The sequence below is a fragment of the Ovis aries genome, chromosome 1, assembly GCF_016772045.2.
Source record: "Ovis aries strain OAR_USU_Benz2616 breed Rambouillet chromosome 1, ARS-UI_Ramb_v3.0, whole genome shotgun sequence".
In the NCBI taxonomy this organism is placed as follows: Eukaryota; Metazoa; Chordata; class Mammalia; order Artiodactyla; family Bovidae; genus Ovis; species Ovis aries.
This window is the reverse complement of record NC_056054.1, coordinates 63,533,462-63,558,921: the sequence shown is the minus strand read 5'-3', so window position 1 is coordinate 63,558,921 and position 25,460 is coordinate 63,533,462. Positions and strand designations below refer to the sequence as shown.

The 25,460-nt window shown below is 38.9% G+C and overlaps 1 protein-coding gene across 1 annotated transcript in view; it reads right to left on the bottom strand.

Annotated features, from left to right (window-relative positions):
- Nucleotides 1–25,460, bottom strand: part of CLCA2 (chloride channel accessory 2) — a 42,392-nt gene that overhangs the window by 5,719 nt on the left and 11,213 nt on the right. Inside the window, exons 6-13 of the mRNA XM_004002155.5 lie at nucleotides 23,955–24,182; nucleotides 20,541–20,771; nucleotides 19,288–19,465; nucleotides 18,365–18,471; nucleotides 13,113–13,337; nucleotides 10,441–10,711; nucleotides 7,445–7,615; nucleotides 3,312–3,545 (exon numbers count right to left, since the gene is read on the bottom strand). Coding sequence (XP_004002204.3) covers nucleotides 3,312–3,545; nucleotides 7,445–7,615; nucleotides 10,441–10,711; nucleotides 13,113–13,337; nucleotides 18,365–18,471; nucleotides 19,288–19,465; nucleotides 20,541–20,771; nucleotides 23,955–24,182 — 1,645 coding nt within the window. The remainder of the gene's footprint in view (nucleotides 1–3,311; nucleotides 3,546–7,444; nucleotides 7,616–10,440; nucleotides 10,712–13,112; nucleotides 13,338–18,364; nucleotides 18,472–19,287; nucleotides 19,466–20,540; nucleotides 20,772–23,954; nucleotides 24,183–25,460) is intronic.

The window sequence follows — 25,460 nt, the reverse complement described above, 5'->3', positions numbered from 1 at the left end:
CATTTGAAATCCAAACCATCCCTTAAGGATTATTTTATGTTTCTCCTACATTGGGCCTTCTTCCACCCAAGAAATGTAACTGAGGTTTGGGGGAAGTGGGAAAAAACCATTGTTACTGAAAAGCTTTTCAGAAGCAGCAAATTTTCAACAATTTGTAAAGATAATATATTCAATGACAGTTGTATAAGAACACAATGAAAAGATGTCAGAAGAAACAGTTTGAAAGTCAGGCTGTTAGACACATGGGAAGCTGCAAGGAAGGAAGTGCAAGTTTGGTGCTTTTGTGCCCTGTCACTACTCCAAAGACTCTGCTCAGGCCCCTGGCACTAGAAGCTGGCCTTTGATCTGCTTCTACTCACTCTACATCCTTTTAATACCTTTAGCTCCCAAAGTCTGAATTATACAAATGGCACCGTGTAATACATAAAATGGTTTCTTGACTATTTTATGTCTTTTCTCTCTTAAAGTAGGATTATAAGTTCTTGGAGTGTAATACCATCTTAAATTACTTTTATATAATGTTTAGCACTGTTTACAGGCTTCCCTGATAGCTCAGTTGGTAAAGAATCCACCTGCAATGCAGGAGACCCTGGTTCGATTCCTGGGTCAGAAAGATCTGCTGTAGAAGGGATAGGCTACCCACTGCAGTATCCTTGGGCTTTCCTTGTGGCTCAGCTGGTAAACTGTCTACCTACAATGCAGGAGACCTGGGTTTGTTCCCTGGTTGAAAAGATCCCCTGGAGAAGGAAAAGGCCACCCACTCCAGTATTCTGGCCTAGAGAGTTCCATGGACTATGGGGTCGCAAAGAGTTGGACATGACTGAAAGACTTTCAGTTTCACTTAGCACTGTACTGGGCACTTAATATTGCTTAGGTGGTGCTAGTGGTAATGAACCCACCTGCCAATGCAGGAGACATAAAAGATGCAGGTTCAGTCCCTAAATTGGGAAGATCCCCTGGAGAAGGGCAGGACAACCCACTCCAGTATTCTTGCCTGGAGAATCCCATGCACAGAGGAGCCTGGTGGGCTACAGTCTATGGGGTCACAAAGAATTGGACATACTGAAGCGACTTAGCACACAGTAAATAATAAAAACTCAGTGTTAACAGTTATTAACCCATACTCTTAATGAAGAGTTAAGGAAATAACCTATTTCCATAATACCTTGTCCACATATATTCCCATACATAATAATGATCTGATAATATTTTGCTTGTTTCATATACTTTGTCTTATTGTATATGGTAAAGAGTTGGTACTATATATACAGTGATATATATGAGTTGTTCATTTATTGCTAATAAGGTTTTTAAGAATAGTGAAATTTTTCATAATTGTAATGCCAGAGAAATACCCTGATTGTTTTTAACTCTGGTGATAGAGGTAAATATCACAACTTTCTAGACAACAATTTGTGAAAAAAAAAAAAAGAGGGTGAAAGCACATGTTTATGAGTTAAACAGGCACCTACTTGCTAGTTGGTATACTCATGGCTAACTGGTCAATTTTGCCATTGCTGGGTCATCAAATCAGTTATGATTGAGTGATCTCGGCAAGTCCATACACATCTAACCACTCCCTACGCCCCGATCTTCTGTGATCTGAGATTTCACATTGTAGCAGGGCTGATATGCTTTAGTCACCCTGCTCTAGTCACCCTCCCCTTCCTGCAGGGCCATTTAAGTGAATGTGTGAAATCCTCTCTCCCTTTCTAAAGCCCTTTGTAATATCAGTTCTAAAGTCCCATTCAGTTGTGTTTCTTCTTTTCAAGCCATTCAAAATCACTGACACTGTACACCCATTTTCTTTGTGCTCATAATTCAGTGGTATAGTTGAAACCACTGAGAACTGGGAACACAGTTACCAGTAGTCTGAGCTTGTCTCTTTTCACACTACTGTGCTTCTGAGGCAGTGAGGAAAGAGGAAAAATACTAGATGGCTGGCACGACACTTGCTTTTACATAAAGATGGGAGTGAGTGTGGGTGGCTACTTAATTCAAATAAGAAGCTACAGAACTCTAGCAACACAAATCAAGAGTCCAGGAAATTTACTGGGCCCTCTTTCTCCTCCATTTTGTATTCTACATGTCACCTTAGTTCATATTTATAATACTTTGTGAAATAAATATTCTTAGTTCTATTTTTCACACATGCAACTGAGGCTATTAGAGTTTAAGCAAACTGCCAAAGATCCAACAGCTGGGCTTGTAGTCACAGTGGGGACTACTTTTTGGCTCTAATGTTAAGTTACAGCTGTTTCCATTATACAAGTGATACACCCATCCCACAGTTTCAATTAATTCATATCTCCAAACTTTAAATTAGGAGAATCCTTAAATTAGAATGTGAAATATTTCTCTTCTTTCTTCTCTAGCAAGAAGAGATAGACTGTGATAACAGATTTTTCAAGACAAAACTACAGAATTATTTGAAAGTAAGACACTTTCTGGAGAGAGTAGTAGAGAATTAGAAGCCAAAAAAAAAAAAAATCCAATTTGAAAGCAAGACTGGCAGAGGCCTAAGGTGGCCACTGTTATTCACTGATATTGACAAATTAGCTTTCAAGAGAGAAGGTTGGTTCCTACAGAAATCTCAATCAGAGGCTTTAGGACATCAACTGTTTCATGTGTAACCAATGATAATCATGTTTTGGTAATGGCAAAGATGTTGGAACATTTATTCTTTCAGAAAATTTAGTCTGTTGAGTTGCTATCAAGAAATTGAGGTAGGTGGAAGCCTGGAGGCTGGCATAAAAGCATTAGAAAAGAGAGGGTAGAAGAAGGAACTCATCATGTCCAAGCAAGGGTTAGAAAGCCTCAAGTTGGAGAACAGGTCCGAGCCTCCCTAACAAAAAATGATGACCAGAAGTAGCAGAGGACAGTGTGCCAAGTACTTCATGACTTACAGGAATTATTCCCTTAAACCTTAATTGCAAATCCTTGAATTTACAACTTACCATTCAATCTTCAGAAGACTAATTGCCTCCAGTATTTAAAAGTCCATGCTCTGTCATGTAAAACCCATTTCTTTTGGCTAGATCACTGTTACATGTGATATTTATGTTTCCAACAGAGGTTTCTATATTAGTGTCATAAGTCTACCAGGACCTCTTCAATCCTGGGGGAGCTGATACATTCTCTTTCTGTACTCCAGGATACATGGCCTTATCAGCAACTCAAAACTTTTCATGACAACCCTCTGCAACTTTGTCAGCTGTAAATCCCCAAAGCTATTTTTACCCAATTGGCCCCTGACAGTAACTGGAAACACCACTTTGTAGAAAAATAGATAATGAAAGCAAGAAACCTACCCTGGCCCTGGTCTAAGTCTTCTCCAGGTGCTGTCCAGGATAAAATCACCTCTTCTTCTTCTTTTACAGCTTCCAAGTCAATAATTTTGCATGGTGGAAACACATCAGGATGTGGGTCAGCCGGAACGCCCAGCACAGAAAAGGAGCCCCCTGAGCTTATTCGGCTAAAGCCCCACTTTTGCTCCTCCTCACTCCTGCCCACTGGTTTTCTTGGGGCATTCATCTGAATATTACCTGTGACATCAAAGAAAAGAATAGCCAAAACAACAAATTACAATCTCCCGGATAGCTTGTTTTTATAATTATTGACATTTTAAGACCTTATTTCCTTTGCTATATCTTTAGAATAAGTTTGTTTATTCAACAGTTCTTTTATTCATTAAACCATTCATTCATTCAATAAGTATTTTGAGGGCATATGCTGTGCCAGCAATCACAGACAAAACAGTGTCCTTCACAGAATTTATCACATGTTTTATAATTGTGGCAAATGTTGGAAGAAAAAAAAGGAAGGGTGCTTTGCCTGCCAATACAGGAGCCGCAAGTTCCGTCCCTGGGTCTGTAAGATGTCCTGGAGAAGGAAATGGCAGCCCACTCCAGTATTCCTGCCTGGGAAATCCCATGGACAGAGGAGCTGGGTGGGCTACAGTCCATGGGGTCATAAAGAATTAGACAGGACTTAGCAACTAAGCAACAACAAATAATTTAAAGTGGTATCAGGGAAGTAACATTTAAAGATTTCCTATAGTATGAGTAGGAATTAGGGAGATAAAGAGTAGAGGTTAAGAACATTCCAGGCAGAGAGAACAAGCTGAGTAAAAAATCTTGAGGTATGGAAGAGTTTTACACATTAGAAAAATTTAAATCTAGGAGGAAGATAGTTTGAGATGAGACAGGAGAGAGAAGTTCAGGCAGGACCTTGTGGGCCACTATAATAGTTTTATAGTTTAATCCTACATGCTGTGGGGAAGCAAAGCAGTGATATGGTCATGTTGCTCTCTGACAGGTCACTCTGGCTGCTCTCAGCGGAGAATGGACTAGCATAGCGAGCAGTGAGGCTACTGCAACAGTCCAGATAGAAGAAGATGGTAGCTTGGGCTGGTAACAGCAGTGGAGGGGTGGCAGGCAGGCATTTTTAGATGTATTTCAGAGATAAAAATCAGCAAAATCTGGTTATGCATTTGAATATGGAATGGTAAAGGAGAGAAAGTTGAGGACCAAAAGAATAGCTCCCACTTTCCTAAAATGAGCAAATGGAAAGACAAACAGGCTAAGAGGAGAAGACAAATTTAAGTTTCAAGGTTTGTGGTCCCTGTAAATCACCTAACTGATGATGTCAAGGAGCCAGTTAGACATAGATTTTAAGCTCAAAGAAGAAGTATTGCTACATTTAATAATTTTGAACCTCCAAATTTGGAATTAGCATAAAGATGTTATTAAAGCCGTATAGGTTAATGATATTGCCCAGTAAGAATTTCAGCTGTAAAAACAAATAGCATTTGCCAAGTGCTTGCTATATGTCAGGCACTTTTTAAAGTACCTTCCATGTAGCAACTATTTAACATTTTCAGCAATGCTATGAGGAGAGCACAATTACCCCCATGTTTTTAGATGATGAAGCTAAGTATACAGTCTAAGTGACTTGCCAAAAGTCACACAACTGGTAAATAGAGGAGCTAGATTTCAAACTCAGGCAGTGTGGCTCCAGATAGAAGACTGAGAAGGTTAAGACTAAGCTCTGATAATTGCCAACACTTAGAGGCTTAGAGGCTTGGTCAGAGAAGGCAATGGCAACCCACTCCAGTACTCTTGCCTGGAAAATCCCATGGACAGAGGAGCCTGGTAGGCTGCAGTCCATGAGGTCGCTAAGTGTCGGACACGACTGAGCAACTTTACTTTCACTTTTCACTTTCATGCATTGGAGGAGGAAATGGCAACCCACTCCAGTGTTCTTGCCTGGAGAATCTCAGGGATGAGGGAGCCTGGTGGGCTACCGTCTATGGGGTCACACAGAGTCGGACATGACTGAAGAGACTTAGCAGCAGCAGCAGCAGCAGCAGCAGCAGAGGCTTGGTAGAAAAAGAGGAGGGGAAAAAGAGAATAAGATGTAATTCAGAGAGTGTGGTATCATAGAAACCAGGAAATGACAAAGGAGAAATCAATCACCTGTGTCAAGTAAAATGAGGACTGAAATGTGTCCTTTGGACTTAACAGCAGGTGGTCATTGGTAACTAGAACCAGAGCAGTTCCAGTGGAGTCATGGTCATGTGGCTGGAAGTCTGCTTGCAGTGAGCTGAATAGTAAACTGGGGGCAAGAAGGTCCAGACAGGTTTAATTTCAAGGAACTAGAGGACAGAGAGTAAAGAGGTGGATAGTAGCTTAAGGGGGACCAACAAAATTTCTTTTTAATATTCTTGAATGCTTTTCAGAGGGATCAGTAGTGTGGGAACATGCAAGGGAGAGCTCTCAAGCTCTGAATGAGCAGGCTGGGTGGAATCTACAGCAGATTCAGCAGAGGCCCTGGGGAGGAGAGGAAGGGAGTAGTTGCTGCAGTGTCTGGAGATTTGGCTGTGTGAAAACAGAGCAGTTGTCATTTTGTACCATATTGTGCACGTTCAGGGTCATCACCTGAAAAAGCTAACAAATGTTATGTGAGCTAGGCATGCTTGCTGCTGCTGCTAAGTTGCTTCAGTCATGTCCGACTCTGTGTGACCGCATAGATGGCGGCCCACCAGGCTCCCCCGTCGCTGGAATCCTCCAGGCAAGAACACTGGAGTGGGTTGCCATTTCCTTCTCCAATGCATGGAAGTGAAAAGTGAAAGTGAAGTAGCTCAGTCGTGTTTGACTCCTAGCGACCCCATGGCCTGCAGCCTACCAGGCTCCTCCATCCATGGGATTTTCCAGGCAAGAGTACTGGAGTGGGGTAGGCATGCTTAGAGAAATCTGAATTTTTATTTCTGTGCTATCAAGGGCCTATATGAAGTACACAGATAGAAGCAGAGTTGAATATGACTCTTCTATTCTCAGTGTACTGTAGATACTGATATTTGAATCCTTTAAATTCATGGCTTTAGAAAAGATACCAGTCTGCAGTCTGCAAGCTCCTTGATAGGAATCAAGTCTTACTGATTTGATATCAATAAGTCCTGGTGTCCTAGGACTAAGCCTGTCACTTAGTAGGTTTTCAAAAATGTTGATGTATAATATAAAGGAGGAGATATCTATTTAGAAATGAAGTATTATATCTAGATACAAAATCACATCTTGGTAGTAAAGTTGAGTTACCTTCCGAATTGATTAATGTTGGTTTTGAAGTAATCCAAATTATTTTAAAGACAGGTGAGAGCAAGTTATATTCTAGCAACACAAAAAATATCAGGAGGTGCAAATCCACTGTAGCATCTTAATTGTTTTCTACTGAAAAGTACATATAGTAGAAAAATATAGAATCATGCTATTGTATAGTCCAAATGATTGGCTATAGCTGCTAAAATGCATATAAGTATTCTTAAAGATTCTGCTGTTTTGCAAATAAGAATGCTTCCAAACATTTTTTAAGATTATGTTTAAAGACTACAGCATATTTCTGTTTGTTATCCTTTAACCACTGCTTCCTATCAGGAACTATTATAATAATGGTGTTTAAAAGAGATGTGTATCGTCTATGTATTTGGCAATTTTATCTTGAAGGAAGGCAGCACATCTTCAGGAAGCCCTCACTTTCCCATAATATCTACACTCATATTTTTCCAGGAACTCATTTCCTGTGTGGATTGTTTGGGCTGTTTGCTTCCTTCTTTAAACTGCTAACAACTTTTTGCTTCTTCCTTTTCCCTAAAGCTCTATAGAGAAACATAGGAGTTGGAACTGAGAAAATTCAGTTAATCCCCTTGCCTGGTAGTAATTCTGATAAAACAGTCACAAAAAAAGGTCAAAATAATCCGTGGGAATTACCTACTGCCTTCCTGTTATCCACTACCTTAAATCACTAAGGATTGAAGAGATAATCAACAAATTATGCACTGACTTGCACGAGTTTTGAAATTCACCTCTAATACATACACATGCACACACTCACTAGAAACACACACACTAAATGATGTTATTCAAATCACAGTGTTTATGATTCTTACCATTTGTTATGTAACCTGGTGCGTACATAGCATGACTTCCTGGAATAGAGTGGGCTAGCGTGCGTATGCTGGGAGAATGGTTGACATGCACTTTCAAGCTATATCTACCATTTACAGCAAAGGAGAAAAAATACCTTGAGTAAATTCCATCATTTTTTATAACATCGGCACCTGTTATATATATAAAAAAAAAACTCAAGGTCAGTACTTATTACAGTTGACTACTAACATTTAATTAAATCACTAAAATAAGATTTATTCTCCTTATTTTCCCAATTTTTAGCCTATGCTGGCATGCTAATAGCTACTTTTGACATTATCAAGTGGTTAAAAAATTTCATTGGCTCTGTAATTTCTCCTTGTGATTCATTAACCTCTGAAAATTTATTTTCTAAAGGTGAATGAGTTCTACCTGCTTTAGTGCTAGTAAAGCATTTAATCACCTTTAGAGTTCTCATTTCTATCACTGAAAATAGTACTAGGTTTTCACAGAAACCAAATACACTCTTAAGTTGGTTTATAGTCACAGACCCTTTTGAGGTAAAAGTTTTCTGATCCCAGTGAGTAAATATATATGCACATAAACACACACTTTCATACAAATTCAAGATGTTTATGAATACCCCGAAGCCCTGATTTAAAAAAACAGCAACTTTGGTAGTTGATATAACAATGTGAAATTTTTTAATTTCCTCACTAGAGGATACATGGAACTGTTGTTCTCAATTTGAAGAGGCTCACTGACTTGGAGTATGACAGGCTTTGGGATCTGCCTGCTTCAGGAGAATGTGCCTTATTTCTGGAGGCATTCTGAAAGCTTGCTATACTTTCTTCATTTTGTATTGCTCCTTAGCTGCTGCTGCTGCTGCCAAGTCGCTTCAGTCGTGTCCAAGTCTGTGCGACCCCATAGACGGCAGCCCACCAAGCTCCAGAGCCATTCAATTCCAAACCAAGTATGTGACTGAATGGCAGCAAAGCCTGGACCCAGGGCAGCCATAGAAGGTGTAGCTTAGGCAGAGATCACATTCACTATTCAAGTGCAGATGGTCACATGGGGCAAGCAGCTTGTCCTATTCTAGAGTCAGTTGGGTTCTCACACCACACACCCAAGCCCGGCACCGAAGGGCTCTAGAATCTCAACTAGAGAAGCAGGGCTGCTTCTTAACATGAGAAAAATGGGAGTATATTCTATTAAAACAAAAACCACTAAGCACTTTACGATCATAGTAGTTTTAGAAAACGTTTTTATGTACTGGAAAGAAGTCAGATCTTGATATTTATTGTTCTAATTATTTATAAAGGTCTATCTTTGTTGACAAATGATAAAGCCAAATCTCTTCCTGCCGTGGTTACCACTGTTACCTCTTTTAATTGCTGAGTCAGAAAGAAATGGGAAAGAACACTGACTTGGACCTCAAGGGACTTTTTTAAGGTCTGGATCTGCCACTTTGTAGCTGAGCCCTCTGAGCCTCAGTTTTCTCTCCTGTAAAATGGGCATAATATCTCATATGGTGATTGTGATGATTACTTGAGAGTATGCATAAGAAAGTACATTTTAAATTATGACATTTTATTCGTATAAATTTTATTATTGTTCATTTTATTAGCTGATAAATACTATTTCCATTATAAAAATAAGTATTAGAAAACTATATGCAAGTGTGTAAATACAGAAGGAAAATCAAAATTTACACTTTGATGTTTAAACAGCCTTTTCATTGTTGCTTTCATCTGGCTTAAATTTTGACATCAAATAAATAAAATGGTTCCAGGGAATAAATATAAATGGTTCCAGGGAAAAAATATAAAAGCCTATTGAGCATATTGAGCATAAGACAGCAGGATCTGTTCTTCAGGCCAGCCCAAGTGTTCTTTTGGACTATATACAAAAAGAGAAAGGTGTGGCCAGAGATAAGCATCAGAGTCTGAAAAGCTGTTTGGATCCGTTCCAGTAGGCAAAACAAGAGAACTTCTCTAGTATTGTCTGAGGTGGACTTGAACTAAAATCCTTTAAATGAACTTTTGCTTCATAAATATCAAACAAGATTGCCATGGCAAGATACTAATGAGTTGTCAAACACGAGGCTCTTGAAAAAAATTTACCTTTGAAACAACAAAGGGAAGGAATATGATTTTACTGGTAGATCAAACACTGGGGCTGCCAACATAAACTTTGAGGTCTATTGTAATTCTGAAAATTTAGATTAGGAAAAGAACAGAACAGGAAAGATAAAACAATAAAGGAGTTTGTTTTTAAAAGTTAACACAAGTTAGTCAGAAAGAGCCCAGCTGCTGCTCTTTGCCCAGCTTGATGCTGTGCTATGAGGTATGATGATGAAATTCTTAACTCTATCCAGAATGAGTGCTTTGAGGAAGAGTTTGGGTTTATTTGCTTTGCTTTTCCAGTGATGGAAAAATCTCTATCCTGATTCCTAGGCTTGCTGGCCTGGTCTTCTCATGATCAAATAACATGTAAAAGGCACTGGCTATTTTCTCTCATCAACTGAGCTAGTTGACTAAAGAATAGTCTATGACATCTCATGACTCACAAGTTCAAGCATCTCCCTTTTGGGGTTTTCATTTACTATTTAATTGTCTAATCCAATTATTTCAGTGCATAGTAAAACTGGTGAATCCGAGAGGAATGTGGGCCTGCCTACTCCCAAGTGACCTTTCTGAATGTGCTCAGTGTCACAGGACAAGGGGAAGCCAAGACCCGAATGGTGGGAGACTTTCTCCCTCAATGCTGCTCACACACAGCCACGCTCAGGAGCCTCAAGGGGACTCTCTTTTCCCAAGTTCACTTTTTGCTTTTGCTGTGCAGATGGAAACCTGTCGCTACTTGGTATGTCAATGACTATGACAATTTGAGAATCTCATAAGATTAGGTGAGAAAAAATATAAATTTAAAGAATTAAAAAAATAACTTCATATTGATATTGCGGCATCAGAACAGCTCTTAAGAACGTGAAAAATGACATGGAATTCCTTGTTACCTGCTCCATCATCAAAAAGTTTCAACATAACTGGATCTGCAGTCTCTGGTTCAATTGTAGCAGTTACAGTGGCATTGAGAACGGGATAAAACCCTCTTCTCACAATTGCATAAATCATCAGAGGATGGGGAAAATGGGTGCTGTCTCTTTCCACAAAGGCTTCCACAGTGGCAGGGGGCATGGCTGAGCGGGAGGCACGAGAGGTCACTGTCACTTTCAAGGCTTGAGGAGAGTGGTGGGTATTGTTCAGTGTGTAAGTCCATAGCCCAGGCTGCAAAACAAAGACTTCGTTTGTTAAGAAGAAAATCAACCCTTATTTTAAAGTGCAAGCCTAACCTCCAAGGGTTTATTGTTCTTGTTTTGTTGATGCATTTTCTAAAATAATACAAAAGAATGTCAGGAAGAGTAATACTGGTTAAGAGATAACTAAATTCAGTATTTACATGCCTTTCACTGTACAACCCACTTTCTCTTTAGGGAATTAAACCCTGAATTTGTTTGTGGGGAAGGACACAATTTGATTCACATTTTTAGAGAATAGTAATAAGTGTCCAGCTTCAAAGTACTAGGCAAACATTAATCTGAGCTCCTTCACCCAAAAGAAGGTTCAGTGTTTTCATTCCTTTTACATAATGGAAAAAATTATAGCAAATAAAGTGGACAATTATGATTTCTGTGGATAACCTGGACTAAAAGGCAATAGTGTCCTTCCTTCCCTCTACTTCCTTCAATATTCCCAGACCCAGAAATCTCAAGCAACAAAATCCACATGCATTATAAGGGATCAAGAATAGGAATACTATTTTTTAATAGATCAGGATTTTATAATGTCTATGTTGAATTATAGAAATATTGCTAGATGCCATTCTCTTTATCTGCCTGGGCTGCCTGAGGGAAACCTGCAAAAGAATATCTAGAAGAAAACACTTAAACTACAATGCGGCAGAAATTTGTTCTTTTGATAAAATTGTCCGTAAGTATTCCCTTTTTTCCTCATTCCTGCTGCTGCTCCTTCTTAAACCCTGGAAGTAGCAGGAGAAACAGAGTGGAGCAGGAGGAAGAAGAGAGAACAATGGGTTAAGGTTTGACTATAACATTAAGATGCCCGAATGCCCTACCCAGCCTTCTTCATTGGGAAACAATGCTTTACCATTTTACAGTGAAGTCACAATTCAAGCAACAAGATTATCTTTTTTTTTTTTTTTTTGGCTTTTGTACTCATAACATTAGTAACAGACACATGGTGGAAACTCCACATGGAAAACTTCTCTGTGGGCACAATCAGTGTTTTGATACAGGGCACCTAATCCAGACAAAGGGATCAGGCAAAAGCACCAAGAAGCAGGTAAAGTGTTCCGGTCCTTGTGTACAGGTGTGAAAAGAACATGATGAGTGTGGAGAAAAGTAGGGACAGAGCATAAGGTATTTGAGAGAAAGGTTAAGAGATAAGCTTGGGGTTGGGGAATGCGAGGTACAAATAGTATATAAGAGAGGCTCAGGGATATATTGTACAACCTGGGGAATATAGCCAATCTCTTGTAATAACTGTAAATGGAAAGTAGCCTTTAAAATTATATTAAAATTTTTAAATTAAAAAATAATTTTAAAAAAGAGATAAGTTTAGGCAGAAGCCAGAAAGTAATAGGCTTGGTATATAATAATAACCACATGTATTTTATTCTGAGACCATCAAAGAGTTTTGAGTAGGACACAGATTTGAAAAGATTTGTGCTTCAGAATGATCACTCTAATAAAGGAGCTTGAAAGGAAGGATGCTGGTGCAGAGGCTGGAAGACCTAGCAGAGGCTGTCAACAGTCACGTGAAGGGGAGGTAAAGGCCAACAGACCTGAAGAGGGACTGCATTCAGGCAGTGTAAGAGTGGATCTAATGAATTTACCACCCTGCTTACAACCTTTAGTGGTTCCCTTTAACTGTTCCTCTGATTGACTCCTGTATATCCATCTGGCCCCATCACGCCCTCCTCTTCTTCCCATAAATCTCCACTTTCTATGTTATTCTGTATTTCATCCACATCAGACTAGTCCTTACAGTTCTATGAAAAGCCGTATTCTTTTTCTATAAGCCTTTCTACGTGCTGTTTCCTCTGCCGAGAATGTCATTTACACCTCTTGCTCCTTAGTCCTCCATATTTCCATTTCGATGTCTTCACTTTCAGGAAGCATTCTCCTTCCCCTGCTGCCTGCACATGCCTTCTTGTGTTCTGAGCACCCTGTTCTTATTCCTATTATGGCATTTTATTGTAAAGCACCTAGAACAAGACCCTGCACATAGGAGGTGTTCCAAAACATATGTATTGCATGTGTTTATATTATAAATTCTAGGTAGAGGGGTTTTTTTCTAAGTGTACAGGTAAGTATTCTATGTAGACTTTGTAAAGAAGGAAGTAAGCAAAAACTTATTTGCACTACATAAATCCTAATTTTCACTGCTGAACTGAGAGAAGGCTTTGGTATCCATTTCAAAGTTTTGAACATACCTTAGTTGTTCCTTTTAAATTTTGAACATTCACAAAATCCCCTCATGAATTTACAGTAGAATTTTGGTATATCAGAATTGATTTCTTTTACACAATGCATTTAGCTTTGCGATTCACTCGAAAGTCATGTGCTTGACTAAACGTTGTCATTATGAACAAGCTTACAACACCTACCTTAGCTGTTCCTGGAATCCAGAGGCGAGCAGTCCGAAAAGCTAGATTGATGACAAAATCATCCATGTTGTATTTTCTTCCATTAGGATCAAATAATACAAGCTCAGGGGGACCACTGGTCTGCCACGTAACTAGAAAGGTCGTGTCATTGCCCACACTGTCATCCACAGTAACAGTGTTTTTCAGCTGATGCTGCGGTTTAACATTTTCACCTGTACTTTCAAGCTGTTCGAAAGAGTATATAAGTGACAATTTCCAGCATATGCATAATCATTCCTATTTTCTTTGTTTTTATGACAAAACTGAATTGGCAGAAATAAAAACCATTTAATTCTAACATGTCCTAAGTATATATTTTTTCGTATAAAAATATTTACTTCAGCAAAGTATTATAAGCACAGCAAATATAAAATATTTTTGTAGCTAGTACACATGTCACTTCATTAATTTTTATCAAGAGATTTTAGGTGTTCTCATATTTGCCTCTTATCCAAATCAACATTAGCTTCAGAGTAGCAGTTAAAACAAGCTTCTTTTTACTTTTGTTTGTGACTCTGCTCTAATTAATTTGTATATAATCTGTCCAGATACCATTATGTATTTGGATAAGAAATCAGACATGGGTTTCAGCTGGGTTTTGTACATTTTCAAAAAATAATTTAGTCCTGCTTTAAGCTGTATGCATTTAAACTGTGTGTGCAATTATGACTTGTGTGTGTGTGTAACCTATGTAGACTGCATACCGATGGCAGGCACTGTGCTAAATGCTTTACACGATCCTTATGAAAGTCCTCCGTTGTGCTGTTCAGTCGCTAGTCCTGTCCGACTCTTTGCGACTACATGGACTGCAGAACGCCGGGCTTCCCTGTCCTTCACCATCTCCTGGAGCAAACTACGTCCATTGAGTCAGTGATGCCATCCAACCGTCTCGTCCTCTGTCCTCCCCTTCTCTTCCTGCGTTCAATCTTTCCCAGCATCAGAGTCTTCTCTAGTGAGGTGGTTCTTCATATCAGGTGGCCAAAGTACTGGAGCTTCAGCTTCAGCATCAGTCCTTCAGTGAATATTCAGGGTTGATTTCCTTTAGGACTAACTGGTCTGATCTCCTTGCTGTCCAAGGGACTCTCAAGAGTCTTCAACACCACAATTCGAAAGCATCAATTCTTTAGGACTCAGCCTTCTTTATGAACCAACACTCACATCCATACATGACTACTGGAAAAACTAGAGTTTTGACTAGACAGATCTTTGTTGGCAAGTAATGTCTCTGCTTTTTAATATGCTTTCTAGGTTTGTCATAGCTTTTCTCCCAAGGGGCAAACATCTTTTAATTTCATGGCTGCAGTCAGCATCTGCAGTGATTTTGGAGCCCAAGAAAATAAAGTCTCTCACTGTTTCCATTGTTTCCCCATCTATTTGCCATGAAGTGATGGGACCAGATGCCATGATCTTAGTTTTCTGAATGTTGAGTTTTAACCCAGGTTTTTCACTATCCTCTTTCACCTTCATTAAGGCTCTTTACTTTCTCTTCGTTTTCACCATAAGGGTGGTATCATTTGCATATCTGGGGTTATTTATATTTCTCCCTGAAACCTTGATTGCAGCTTGTGTTCCATCCAGTCCAGAATTTCGCATGATGTACCCTGCATGTAAATTAAATAAACAGGGTGGCAATATACAGCCTTGATGTACTGCTTTCTCAATGTGGAAACAGCCTGTTGTTCCATGTCCAGTTCTAACTGTTGCTTCCTGACCTGCATACAATTTCTTAGGAGGCAGGTCAGATGGTCTGGTATTCCCATCTCTTGAAGAATTTTCCAGTTTGTTGTGATCCACACAGTCAAAGGCTTTCATGTAGTCAATAAAGCAGATGTTTTTCTGGAACACTCTATGTGTGTGTGTGTGTGTGTGTGTGTGTGTGTGTGTGTGTGTGTGTGTGTGTGTCTGTTTTCTGTGATCCAAAAGATGTTGACAGTTTGATCTCTGATTCCTCTGCCCTTTCTAAATCCAGCTTAAACATCTGAAACTTCTTGGTTCACATACTGTTGAAGCCTAGGTTGGAGAATTTTGAGCATCACTTTGCTAGCATGTGAGATGAGTGCAACTGTGTGGTAGTTTGAGCATTCTTCGGCATTGCCTTTCTTTGGGATTGGAATGAAAACTGACTGACCTTTTCCAGTCCTGTGGCCACTGCAGAGTTTTCCATATTTGCTGGCACATTGTGCACAGCACTTTCACAGCACCATCTTTCAGGATTTGAAATAGCTCAGCAGGAATTTCATCACCTCCACTAGCTTTGTTCATAGTGATGCTTCCTAAGGCTCACTTGACTTCACATTCCAGGATGTCTGGCTCTAGGTGAGTGATTACACTATCGTGGTTATCTGAGTCATTAAGATCTTTTTTGCATAGTTCTTCTGTGTATTGTTGCCACCTCTTCTTAATATCTTCTGCTTCTGTTAGGTCCATACCATTTCTGTCCTTTATTGTGCTCATCTTTGCATGAAATGTTCCTTTGGTATCTCTAATTTTCTTGAAGAGATCTTTGTCTTCCCATTCTACTGTTTTAGTCTTTTGTCTTAGTCTTTCCCATTCTGTTGTTTTCCTCTATTTCTTTTCATTGATCATTGAGGAAGGTTTTCTTATCGCTCCTTGCTATTCTTTGGAACTCTGCTTTCAGATGGGTATATCTTTCCTTTTCTCCTTTGCCTTTTGCTTCTCTTCTTTTCTCAGCTGTTTGTAAGGCTTCTTCAGACAACCATTTTGCCTTTTTTCATTTCTTTGCTTGGGGATGGTTTTGATCACCGCCTCCTGCACAATGTCATGAAACTCCTTCCCTAGTTCTTCAGGCACTCTGTTTATAAGATCTAGTCCCTTAAATCTATTTCTCACTTCCACTGTATAAATGTAAGGGATTTGATTTAGGTCATACCTGAATGGTCTAGGTGTTTTCCCTACTTTCTTCAATTTCAGTATGAATTTGGCAATAAGGAATTCATGATCTGAGCCACAGTCAGCTCCTGGTATTGTTTTGCTCACTGTATAGAGCTTCTCCATCTTTGGCTGCAAAGAATATAATCAATCTGATTTCGGTGTCAACCATCTGGTGATGTCTATGTGTAGAGTTGTCTCTTGTGTTGTTGGAAGAGGGTGTTTGCTATGACCAGTGCATTCTCTTGGCAATACTCTGTTAGCCTTTGCCCTGCTTCATTTTTTTATTCCAAAGCTGAACTTGCCAGTTACTCCAGGTATCTCTTGACTTCCTACTTTTCCCTTCCAGTCCCCTGTGATGAAAAGGACATCTTTTTGGTGTTAGTTCTATAAGGTCTTATAGGTCCTCATAGAACGATTCAACTTCAGTTACTTAGGCATTAGTGGTTGGGCATAGACTTGGATTATTGTGATTTTGAATAGTTTACCTTGGAAATGAACAGAAATCATTCTATCATTTTTGAGATTGCATCCAAGTGCTTCATTTTGGACTCTTTTGTTGACTATGACAGGTACTTCATTTTTCCTAAGGGATTCTTGCCCACAGTAGTAGGTATAATGGTCAGCTGAGTTAAATTTGCCCATTCTGGTCTGTTTTAGTTCACTGGTTACTAAAATGTCAATGTTCACTCTTACCATATCCTGTTTGACCGCTTTCAATTTACCTTTATTCATGGACTTAACCTTCCAGGTTCATATGCAATATTGCTCTTTACAGCTTTGGACTTTACTTCCATCACCAGTCACATCCACAGCTGGGAGCTGTTTCCACTTTGGCTCAGCACCTTCATTCCTTCTGGAGCTATTTCTCCACACTTCTCCAGTAGCACATTGGGCACCTAGTGACCTGAGGAGTTCATCTTTCAGTGTCCTATCTTTTTGCCTTTTCACACTATTCACGCTTAGGTGGTTTGCCATTCCCTTCTCCTATGGACCACGTTTTGTCAGAACTCTCCACTATGACCCATCTGTCTTGGGTGGCCCTACATGGATGGCTTATAGTTTCATTCAGTTAGACAAGGCTGTGGTCCATGTGATCAGTTTGGTTAGTTTTCTGTGATTGTGGTTTTCATTCTGTCTGCCCTCTGATGTAGGAGGATAAGAGGCTTATTCTGAAAAAAAAAATCTTCCTACCTTTGATTTTCCTGAAAAAAAAAAAAAAAACTTCCTACCTTTGATTTTCTCTTTAATAATATGAAATTTTAAAAATGTTATAAAAAGTAAATGCAAAAATTTAGCAAAACATTGTCCATGTGTTCATATTGTTCACATTGTCCTCAGAAGGCATAACAAAGCCGTCTGAGGTGAATGCCCTGGTCACTCACATTTCACAGATGAAATCGTTGAGACTTAGGGAACGAAGCTGCCACACAGCAAGAAGGTGAAATGGGTGTAGAGCCCAGGCTAGCTGACACCAGATCCTCTTCATTTAATTGCTGTGCATTCACAAGGGATATAAATCTACACATAACTTTGAAAAATTATTTATTAAATAAATACATTAGCAACACTGTAAAGTTGCTCAGACTTGTAAAGAACATAAAATTTTATTGGTGAATAACAGCAAAGATACTGTGGGTTATTTGTCCAAACCAATTTCACAAGTGTTCCTGGTTGCTGACTACTGTGCCAAACACACTATGTGGTGTACTCTGTACTGTTGAAGGAGATTAGATATAGTTTCTGCCCATAGTCTATGGGGCTAATGACATGTAAAGAATGAGGGAGAGGTGGCCAAGTCTAGAAACTAATTTGAGTCATATGAACAATATTTGTTAATTTTTTTCTTTTACTTTCTTGAATATTTGTTTTTATCTCATATTATTAGAGAGAAAATCAAAGGTAGAAATATTATTCAGGAGAGCAAATTGTACTCTAATCTAAAATATATATTGTCATTTAAAATTCATCTTTTTCCACATCTAATGATAGAATTCTGATCATTGCTTTTACTGTGTACACATAATCTTCATGTTAAATGTTTTCTTACAATATTTTACTGACTTCATTGCTCCCATCAAGCCATTAACTTGGGAGGTTCACTCACCATCTGTGAGATGACTTGTAGGTCGGAGAAGTATAGACATCAGATAAAGATGAAGCCTGGTTCTAGTGAGGTTAAGAAGCTCATTAAAAGCCTTCTTTTAATTTAACAAGGACTGTTACATATTCAAATAAGGTTAGTGAGGCAGTTAGCACAATTCATCTATTTTTCTTGCTCCTCTTTCACCCATCTGTAAATAAAATACTGAGGAAATTCTGACCTGAATATGTTGTTGAAAAATGTCTCCGGTTCCTGAGGAAATTCTACTGAAAGCATCAATCATGCTATTGGAATTGGATTTATCTGGAACAAAGAACTTTAAACCTCCTGAAATACACAAGTGGGATGTTAGCTATTAAAATGTAAAGTAATACAAAAGATAAAATGATAGGCCTTTCCTAGCAAACTTCCTTTGCTTAAGAGGGTGAGTTTGGGGAAAACAGGAGCTGTGCTTGGCTTTCTATACAAGGCATCCTATACAATCACGTGGTGAGTGGATGGCCGAGTCAGGTGGCTTTGTCTGTTCTATTAATGGCTGTAATTGTAGAATCTAGAGTTCTATCCAGTATGCAATAAAAACTCAATAAATATTTAATGGATTCAATAAATATTTAATGAATATAATTCCTAGACAATCTAGGTTAATTGCTACCTATTTCTATCACTATGTGTTTATATTTACATTCTGAAAACATTATTGTCAAACATAATTCAATAAAACCTAATTTTCAAGTTAGCATACTCCTTTTTTATTGAATATAAGATAAAATTATCTTATGCCTCATTTAAAACAAAAAGATGTATGTTTAATATTGCGTGTGATCTTATCATAGAATTTAGTGCATTTAAACACACTTTTAGCTCCTTGATTATACATACTCAGGTTGGTTTAACAAGGAAGGAGTAATAATATTTTCATTAGATGTATATAATTGGCACTTTCTAAGGAAAGTACAAAAAAGTCATCAAATTTTTGACAGAATTTAGCACTGAATTGTTGTGTTTTTTTCTAAGAAAACTCTTCATATTTTTTTCTTTCAATTAAGCCCTGTATTTTGCTCACATTATATGCGTTTCATGGCTGTTCGGAATATTCAAGTTGAAAGGAAATTCTCTAGAATATGTTCCCAGGAATTTACTTACCTGTAAGATGTGACAGTTCCTCCAGGTTTTTGACCGTCGATGAACCCAGGGCAATGGTATGGATAGTTGAACCACTGCTGAGAGCAGTGAGGAAGCAGTTGGTGATATGCTCATCATCTCCACTAGTCACTAATATCATCACAGAGCCAAAGGCTTTTCCATTCAGTTTTTCAACCACCTGAACACAGGGTATCAGTCATTTAGGAGGAGGTGTAATTCAGATTGCCTTACTAGGCAGAAGAATTTGCTTTCATTGCGAATTCCCCATAAGTAGGGCTTCTTCCTCTCCCAGGTCCCCTATGGGTCCCTGCACTCTCCATGCCCATCTGTGCTCAGTCCTTACCTCACCCCATCAGAGCACCTGCCACCCTACACACCATTGTCAGCTTACTCATGGATAGGGCTTCTTCCTGTTCAAATCACTATGAGATGCCCTAGTTTAGAACAGTGTCCATCGTAGAGGTTATGGGAGAACATTATAGTGTGAGATCCTTGCTTCTGAGATCCAGTAAGTGGCCAATACAAGGACCTAGAGCAGTGGCTATACATTAGAATCAGATGAGAACTTTAAAATTTTTAATGGCCTGATCATACCCCAAATAAATTAAAACAGAATCTCTCAGAGTGAGACCGAGATATCAGAAGTTTCGTATCCCCAGGTGATTTTGATGGGCAGCCAAGGTTGAGAAACACTTACCCATGATCAGCAACAATTGCAATTTTGTTCTGCTTGCTACTAGATGTTTAACAAATGGTTGTATCCTCAGTGTCAAATCCAAACTTATGCTGATTTAGATGAACTCTGTTATTCTTGAAACATACCTCTGACTTTAACTGATATTCATATGCTTAAATTCTAGTATGACTGTAGGCAGGAGCCAGACATGCTGATTTTGTTTGGAAAATCCAAGGATAACAATGGCCACAGTCCCAGAATGGATAGGGGCAGTGTTAGAAATTATTCAGATGATACTGATGTCCCAACCCTGACCATTGTGTTCGTTTATTTACTCATTGCTTCAACAAATATTTCTGAAGCAACTATTTAATGTTATATGCCTTTTACTAGGTGCAGGGGATTCAGCAATGAGGAAGTTGTGGTTCCTGATCTTAAACTTAATCCATTATTATTTTCCTATATTTGACACTGTGACAACATTGCAACAGATTTCCCCAAATCAGAGGCAACCTCAGATATGAAGTGAGAGAAAGGAAAGTGATGGTGATCCGAGTCTTAGGGAGCTCTACTGTACCTCAAATCCCTTCTTCAGCCCTGAGCAAACACTGGTTTCTGCTTCAGCTGATACGGTGACAGGCAGATATGAAACCAGCAACTTTCGGTCATCATCATTGTTAATTTGGTGTAGCTGGGCTCTGATCTCCCCTTTGCTATGAAAACTGGCAATGCCCACAAAGGTATGAATCTCAACAATCTGCATCAAGTAAAATTCTGCTGCTTGTTGCAGTTGAAGGAGTCTGTCAGCCTATGTTTCAAAAAGGAAAAAAGAAAGATAATAACATTTGGTTGGTAGACAAAAGTATGACTTAGTAATTCAATTAGCAAATATCTCTGCTAATTTTTTAGAGATGTCAGATTATGATTTTTTGAGTTGTAAAGATTGATATGATGCTAGAATATTGTTTGATATTGCAGGCTCAAAAATGAATGTTTTTCAGGGAGGGTGGTATGATTTGGAACTCTGCCCCCAAGATGCTGTTCATACTTAACCATTCCCTGCTGCTGCTGCTGCTGCTGCTGCTAAGTCGCTTCAGTCGTGTCTGACTCTGTGCATCCCCATAGATGGCAGCCCACCAGGCTCCGCCGTCCCTGGGATTCTCCAGGCAAGAACACTGGAGTGGGTTGCCATTTCCTTCTCCAATGCATGAAAGTGAAAAGTGAAAGTGAAGTTGCTCAGTCATGTCCGACACTTAGCGACCTCATGGACTGCAGCCTACCAGTCTCCTCTGTCCATGGGATTTTCCAGGCAAGAGTACTGGAGTGGGGTGCCATTGCCACATATATCCACTGTTTCTCTCCTATCCGAATTCAAAGATCTGTAGAGCCAATAGAGACTTGGTTTGTAATTTCTTCTTTGAAAATTCATCCTGAGTAAGAGGAAACATTGCAAAGACCTTATGGTAGAGAGGAACAGCAGTCAGGTATCTATTCTAGCACTACCCTCTGTTACCATGTTTATCTTAGACTGGGCATCCCATCTGTAAATTGGAGGAATTAATATTCTTTCCTACTTATTAAAATAGAATTACCATAAGGATCAACTAAGATATGTATATGACAATAGTTGCACCTTGAAATACTAAGTATAAAGTAATACTAATATTACTGACTGCGTTTGGGCAGGTGATGCTAGTGATAAACTCATTAGGGTCACTTGTCTTGGAGGCTGCAGGAGCAACAAGCCGAGCTTCAGAGACCACCTGTTCAATTATGATTCTGGTCTCTGTCTCCAAACTACACATCTCCCTTAACATCTGGACCTGCTTTTCACACTGCTTAGGAATACCACTAATTTAACATCCCATAGGTGTTTCAAAATCTACACACGTTGAATTCATTGCCCTCCTTCCCAAATATTGTTTCTTTCAATATTGAGAGGTAAACTGGTAGAGTAGATAAAACAAGGACTCCGAATATGCCTTCAACTTTTACTAATAGTGTGACCATAGAGAAATTACTTATCCTTTTTAGCTGCAGTTTCTTATCTGTGAAATGGATACACAGTAAGCATTCAGTAAATAGTAGCTATTGCTAATATCGTAGTCATGACCCCTACTTCTAACTAGTGAAGCCAGAAACTTGAAGCTCTCTTTTATTACTCTTGTGTTACCAGCCTCCATATCTGAGTGGGTATCCATTCCTTTCTCCAGGGGATCTTCCCAGCCCAGGGATCAAACCCAGATTTCCAAAACAACTGATCCAGAGAATGCAAGAGGATAAACCCTTCCTTAAAGTATTCAATACTATAATAAAATAACAGTTGCCACTTATAAACCAAAAACTTCATATCAACTATCTCATTATCCTCTCAACAATCCTATGAAGTAGTTAGCAGTGTTCTGGTAAATGTTATAAAATGGCTTTCTGGTCAAAAGAGAGAGGGGGGAAAATCCTGGGTTTGTTGCAGTTTCTGTGGGGTAAAATATTCCCACTGTGACTGGTTTAAGTTGTCAACCTAATGTCACTGAGTGCACAGTTGGGAAGAGATATGCAGGAGCAGACACAGAGATAGGATAGACCAGAAAGAACCTCAAGAGCCTATATCTGGGATCAGCAGACATTTTCTATAAAGGATCTGATAGTAAACATTTTAGGCTGGGTGGGACATATATTCCCTTCAGCAACTATTCAACTCTGCTATTTTAGTACTAAAGCAGCCATGGATAATATGTAAACAAATGAGTGTTGCTGTCATCCAATAAAATTTTAGTATGGATGCTAAAATTTGAATTTCATATAATTTTCATGTGTCTACCTAATAAACCCATTCTTAATTTTTAGGCAATGCAAAGCAGTAGAAATAATAGAAAAATAATTAGGAACTAATGAATTTTGAGCATTTATTATGCTTATTTCAATATTTTATTTAATTATAAGTTTACATAGTTTAATTTTTAATAATGGCTGTATTTACAACTTGCAAATTTCCTAAAAATTTAACAGTTGACTCCTGTGAGTCAGTATGAACTGGCTCTGTCCCAACAATGAAATAGGTATTATTGTCTCTGTTTTACCAGTTGAGAAAACTGAGCTTCCAGAGAGGTTATTTGCTCTTGATTACACAGACAGTAAGTGAAGGAGCCAGGACTCAAAGCACATCTGCCCGATTCCAGAGACAAAACCTCTAATGGGCTTCCCTGATAGCTCAATTGGTAAAGTATCTGCCTGCAATGCAGGAGACCCCAGTTTGATTCCTAGGTCAGAAAGATTCACTGGAGAAGGGATAGGCTACCCATCCCAGTATTCTTGGGCTTCCCTTGTGGCTTAGCTGGTAAAGAATTTGCCTGCAATGTGGGAACCCTGGGTACAATCCCTGGGTTGGGAAGTGCCCTGGAGAAAGGAAAGGCTACCCACTCCAGTATTCTGGCCTGGAGAATTCCATGGACTGTACAGTTCATGGGGCCGCAAAGAGTCAGACACAACTGAGCGACTTTCATTTTCAAATGTCTAACACTGCCTAGGAATTGTGGAGCTTTGGAGAGTGGGTTTCTGGAAGGCTGCTAGATTAGAGATGACTGAGATATGGTTCTCTGTACACAATGACATAGAAAATACACATGTAGTGGATATGCACATTTAACTGCAAACTCAGTCTATTGCCTCAGGAAGGGTGTTTACCAGTGAGTGGAATGTGGTCAAAAAGGCGCCTTCAGTATGTCAGAGTTTTGTAGAGGGTTTTTGTTGGAAAAGATTGCAATTAATAGCAAAAATAAGGGCTGGAAATTACTTGTGCATTTTATTTATCTGCAGTATCTCAATTTCTGGGCCACATCTGTTTCTCTCATGTGCAAGAAGAGATGATGCCCATAAATACTCCAAACATTTGCCCTCACCTTTCCTTGCCCTTACCCTCTGAAAAGAAAAGAAATTAAAAACTGATAGAAAAAAGGGGATGAGTGGTTTATAATCATCTTGGTCCAGATGTTACCTCTGCCATCTTGCTGGACACATCCAGCACTAAACAGACCACTCTGTCCCCAGCCTGCACAAGAGAGAAAGTGGGAGGAGGTGGAAGCTCCGTCCCATTCATGGGAAGACTGTTGCTAAAGTCGTCAGAGTCTGTGATTATATCCCAGACACTTCTGAGGCTGCACATTTGGTTCTGTTTGTTTGGAGCTTCTTGGTTGTGGGTACTTGCATTACAGAATTCAACCACCTAGAAAAAGAACAAAGTAAAAATACTTAGAAAATAAAAATACTCCTCTCATACTAGACATACTACTCATTCTCAGACAACTAAAAGTAAAAGGAAAGATGAGCTGAAACAAGAGAAATCAGAAGGGCTACAGCAATGTCCATCTTTACCTCAAGAATGCCATTTCAAAAATAAACCTTGACACCCTTTGCTTCGAACACTGGCACCCTCGAGGTATTGTGATCAATCTCTATTAAATTTTATTTGCCCTTAGATAACAGAGAGAGTAGACCGTGTATAAATAACTTAGTCTTAAAAAAAATAAAACCCAATTCTCATTCCTTAGCATGATAATGTGTTAAAGAAAACACCCCAGGAGATGTGATCTTGGTCAGCTATTCCTTGAAATCATATTTAATAACCACTGCATCTCTATCTATTGATCAGTAAACATATATTAAGTTAGTTCAAATACTGATCTATGTAAGAATAAGATAAGGAGAAAAGCAACTGAAATCTATTTCCTGATCTTCCCCTCATTTGGAGATATGGCCATAATTCATATAAAAATACTAAACCTATGGCAGCACCCCTTTTAAAGGCATGATTTACATTCAAAAGTAATGTGTTATCTACTTCCCAGGGGCTATATTCCTATGAAGAGTAAATGCTTTCTGCTAATAGAGCCATGGAAGCTTAGAGCTAAAATTAGAAATCTTATAGACTCTCTAATCTTGAGTCTAAGTTCTTAGAAAATAAGCTGAAGTTTCAAAAAGTTAACCATTGCATAAAGACACAAGTTTCTTAGTAGGATGGGAAGACAAGATAGAACCTGTTTGTTGTTTTTAACTCTTTATATTTCATGACTATGGTTAGGAGATGGTGAAACTTTTCTGATGATATTAATGAGTAGGGCTTTCAAATGATCACAAAGACAGTACTAGCCATAAACAATGTGGATTAAATAACATGGAATTAGCTTGGCTTGAGATATTGAACCTGTAAATTTAAAGCATAATGAATTGGATAAGAAATATGAAAAGTCACCTTAAAGTTACAGACTGACTCTTAGCCTTGGCTAAAATTGGACTGAAGGAAAAAAAAAAAAACCTATCTGAAAAAATGAATGTGTCAATCCAAGGAACATTGGGTCAGCCACAGAGACAGAACACCTCACCGGCACACTGCCCATAGTGTTCCCAGCCTATGGGAGAGGAAGTGACCCACAGAGATGATGAAGCTGGGAAAATGTATCAGGCTATGAAGGCTGATGGAACTGAATCTCAGAATCTCCTAACT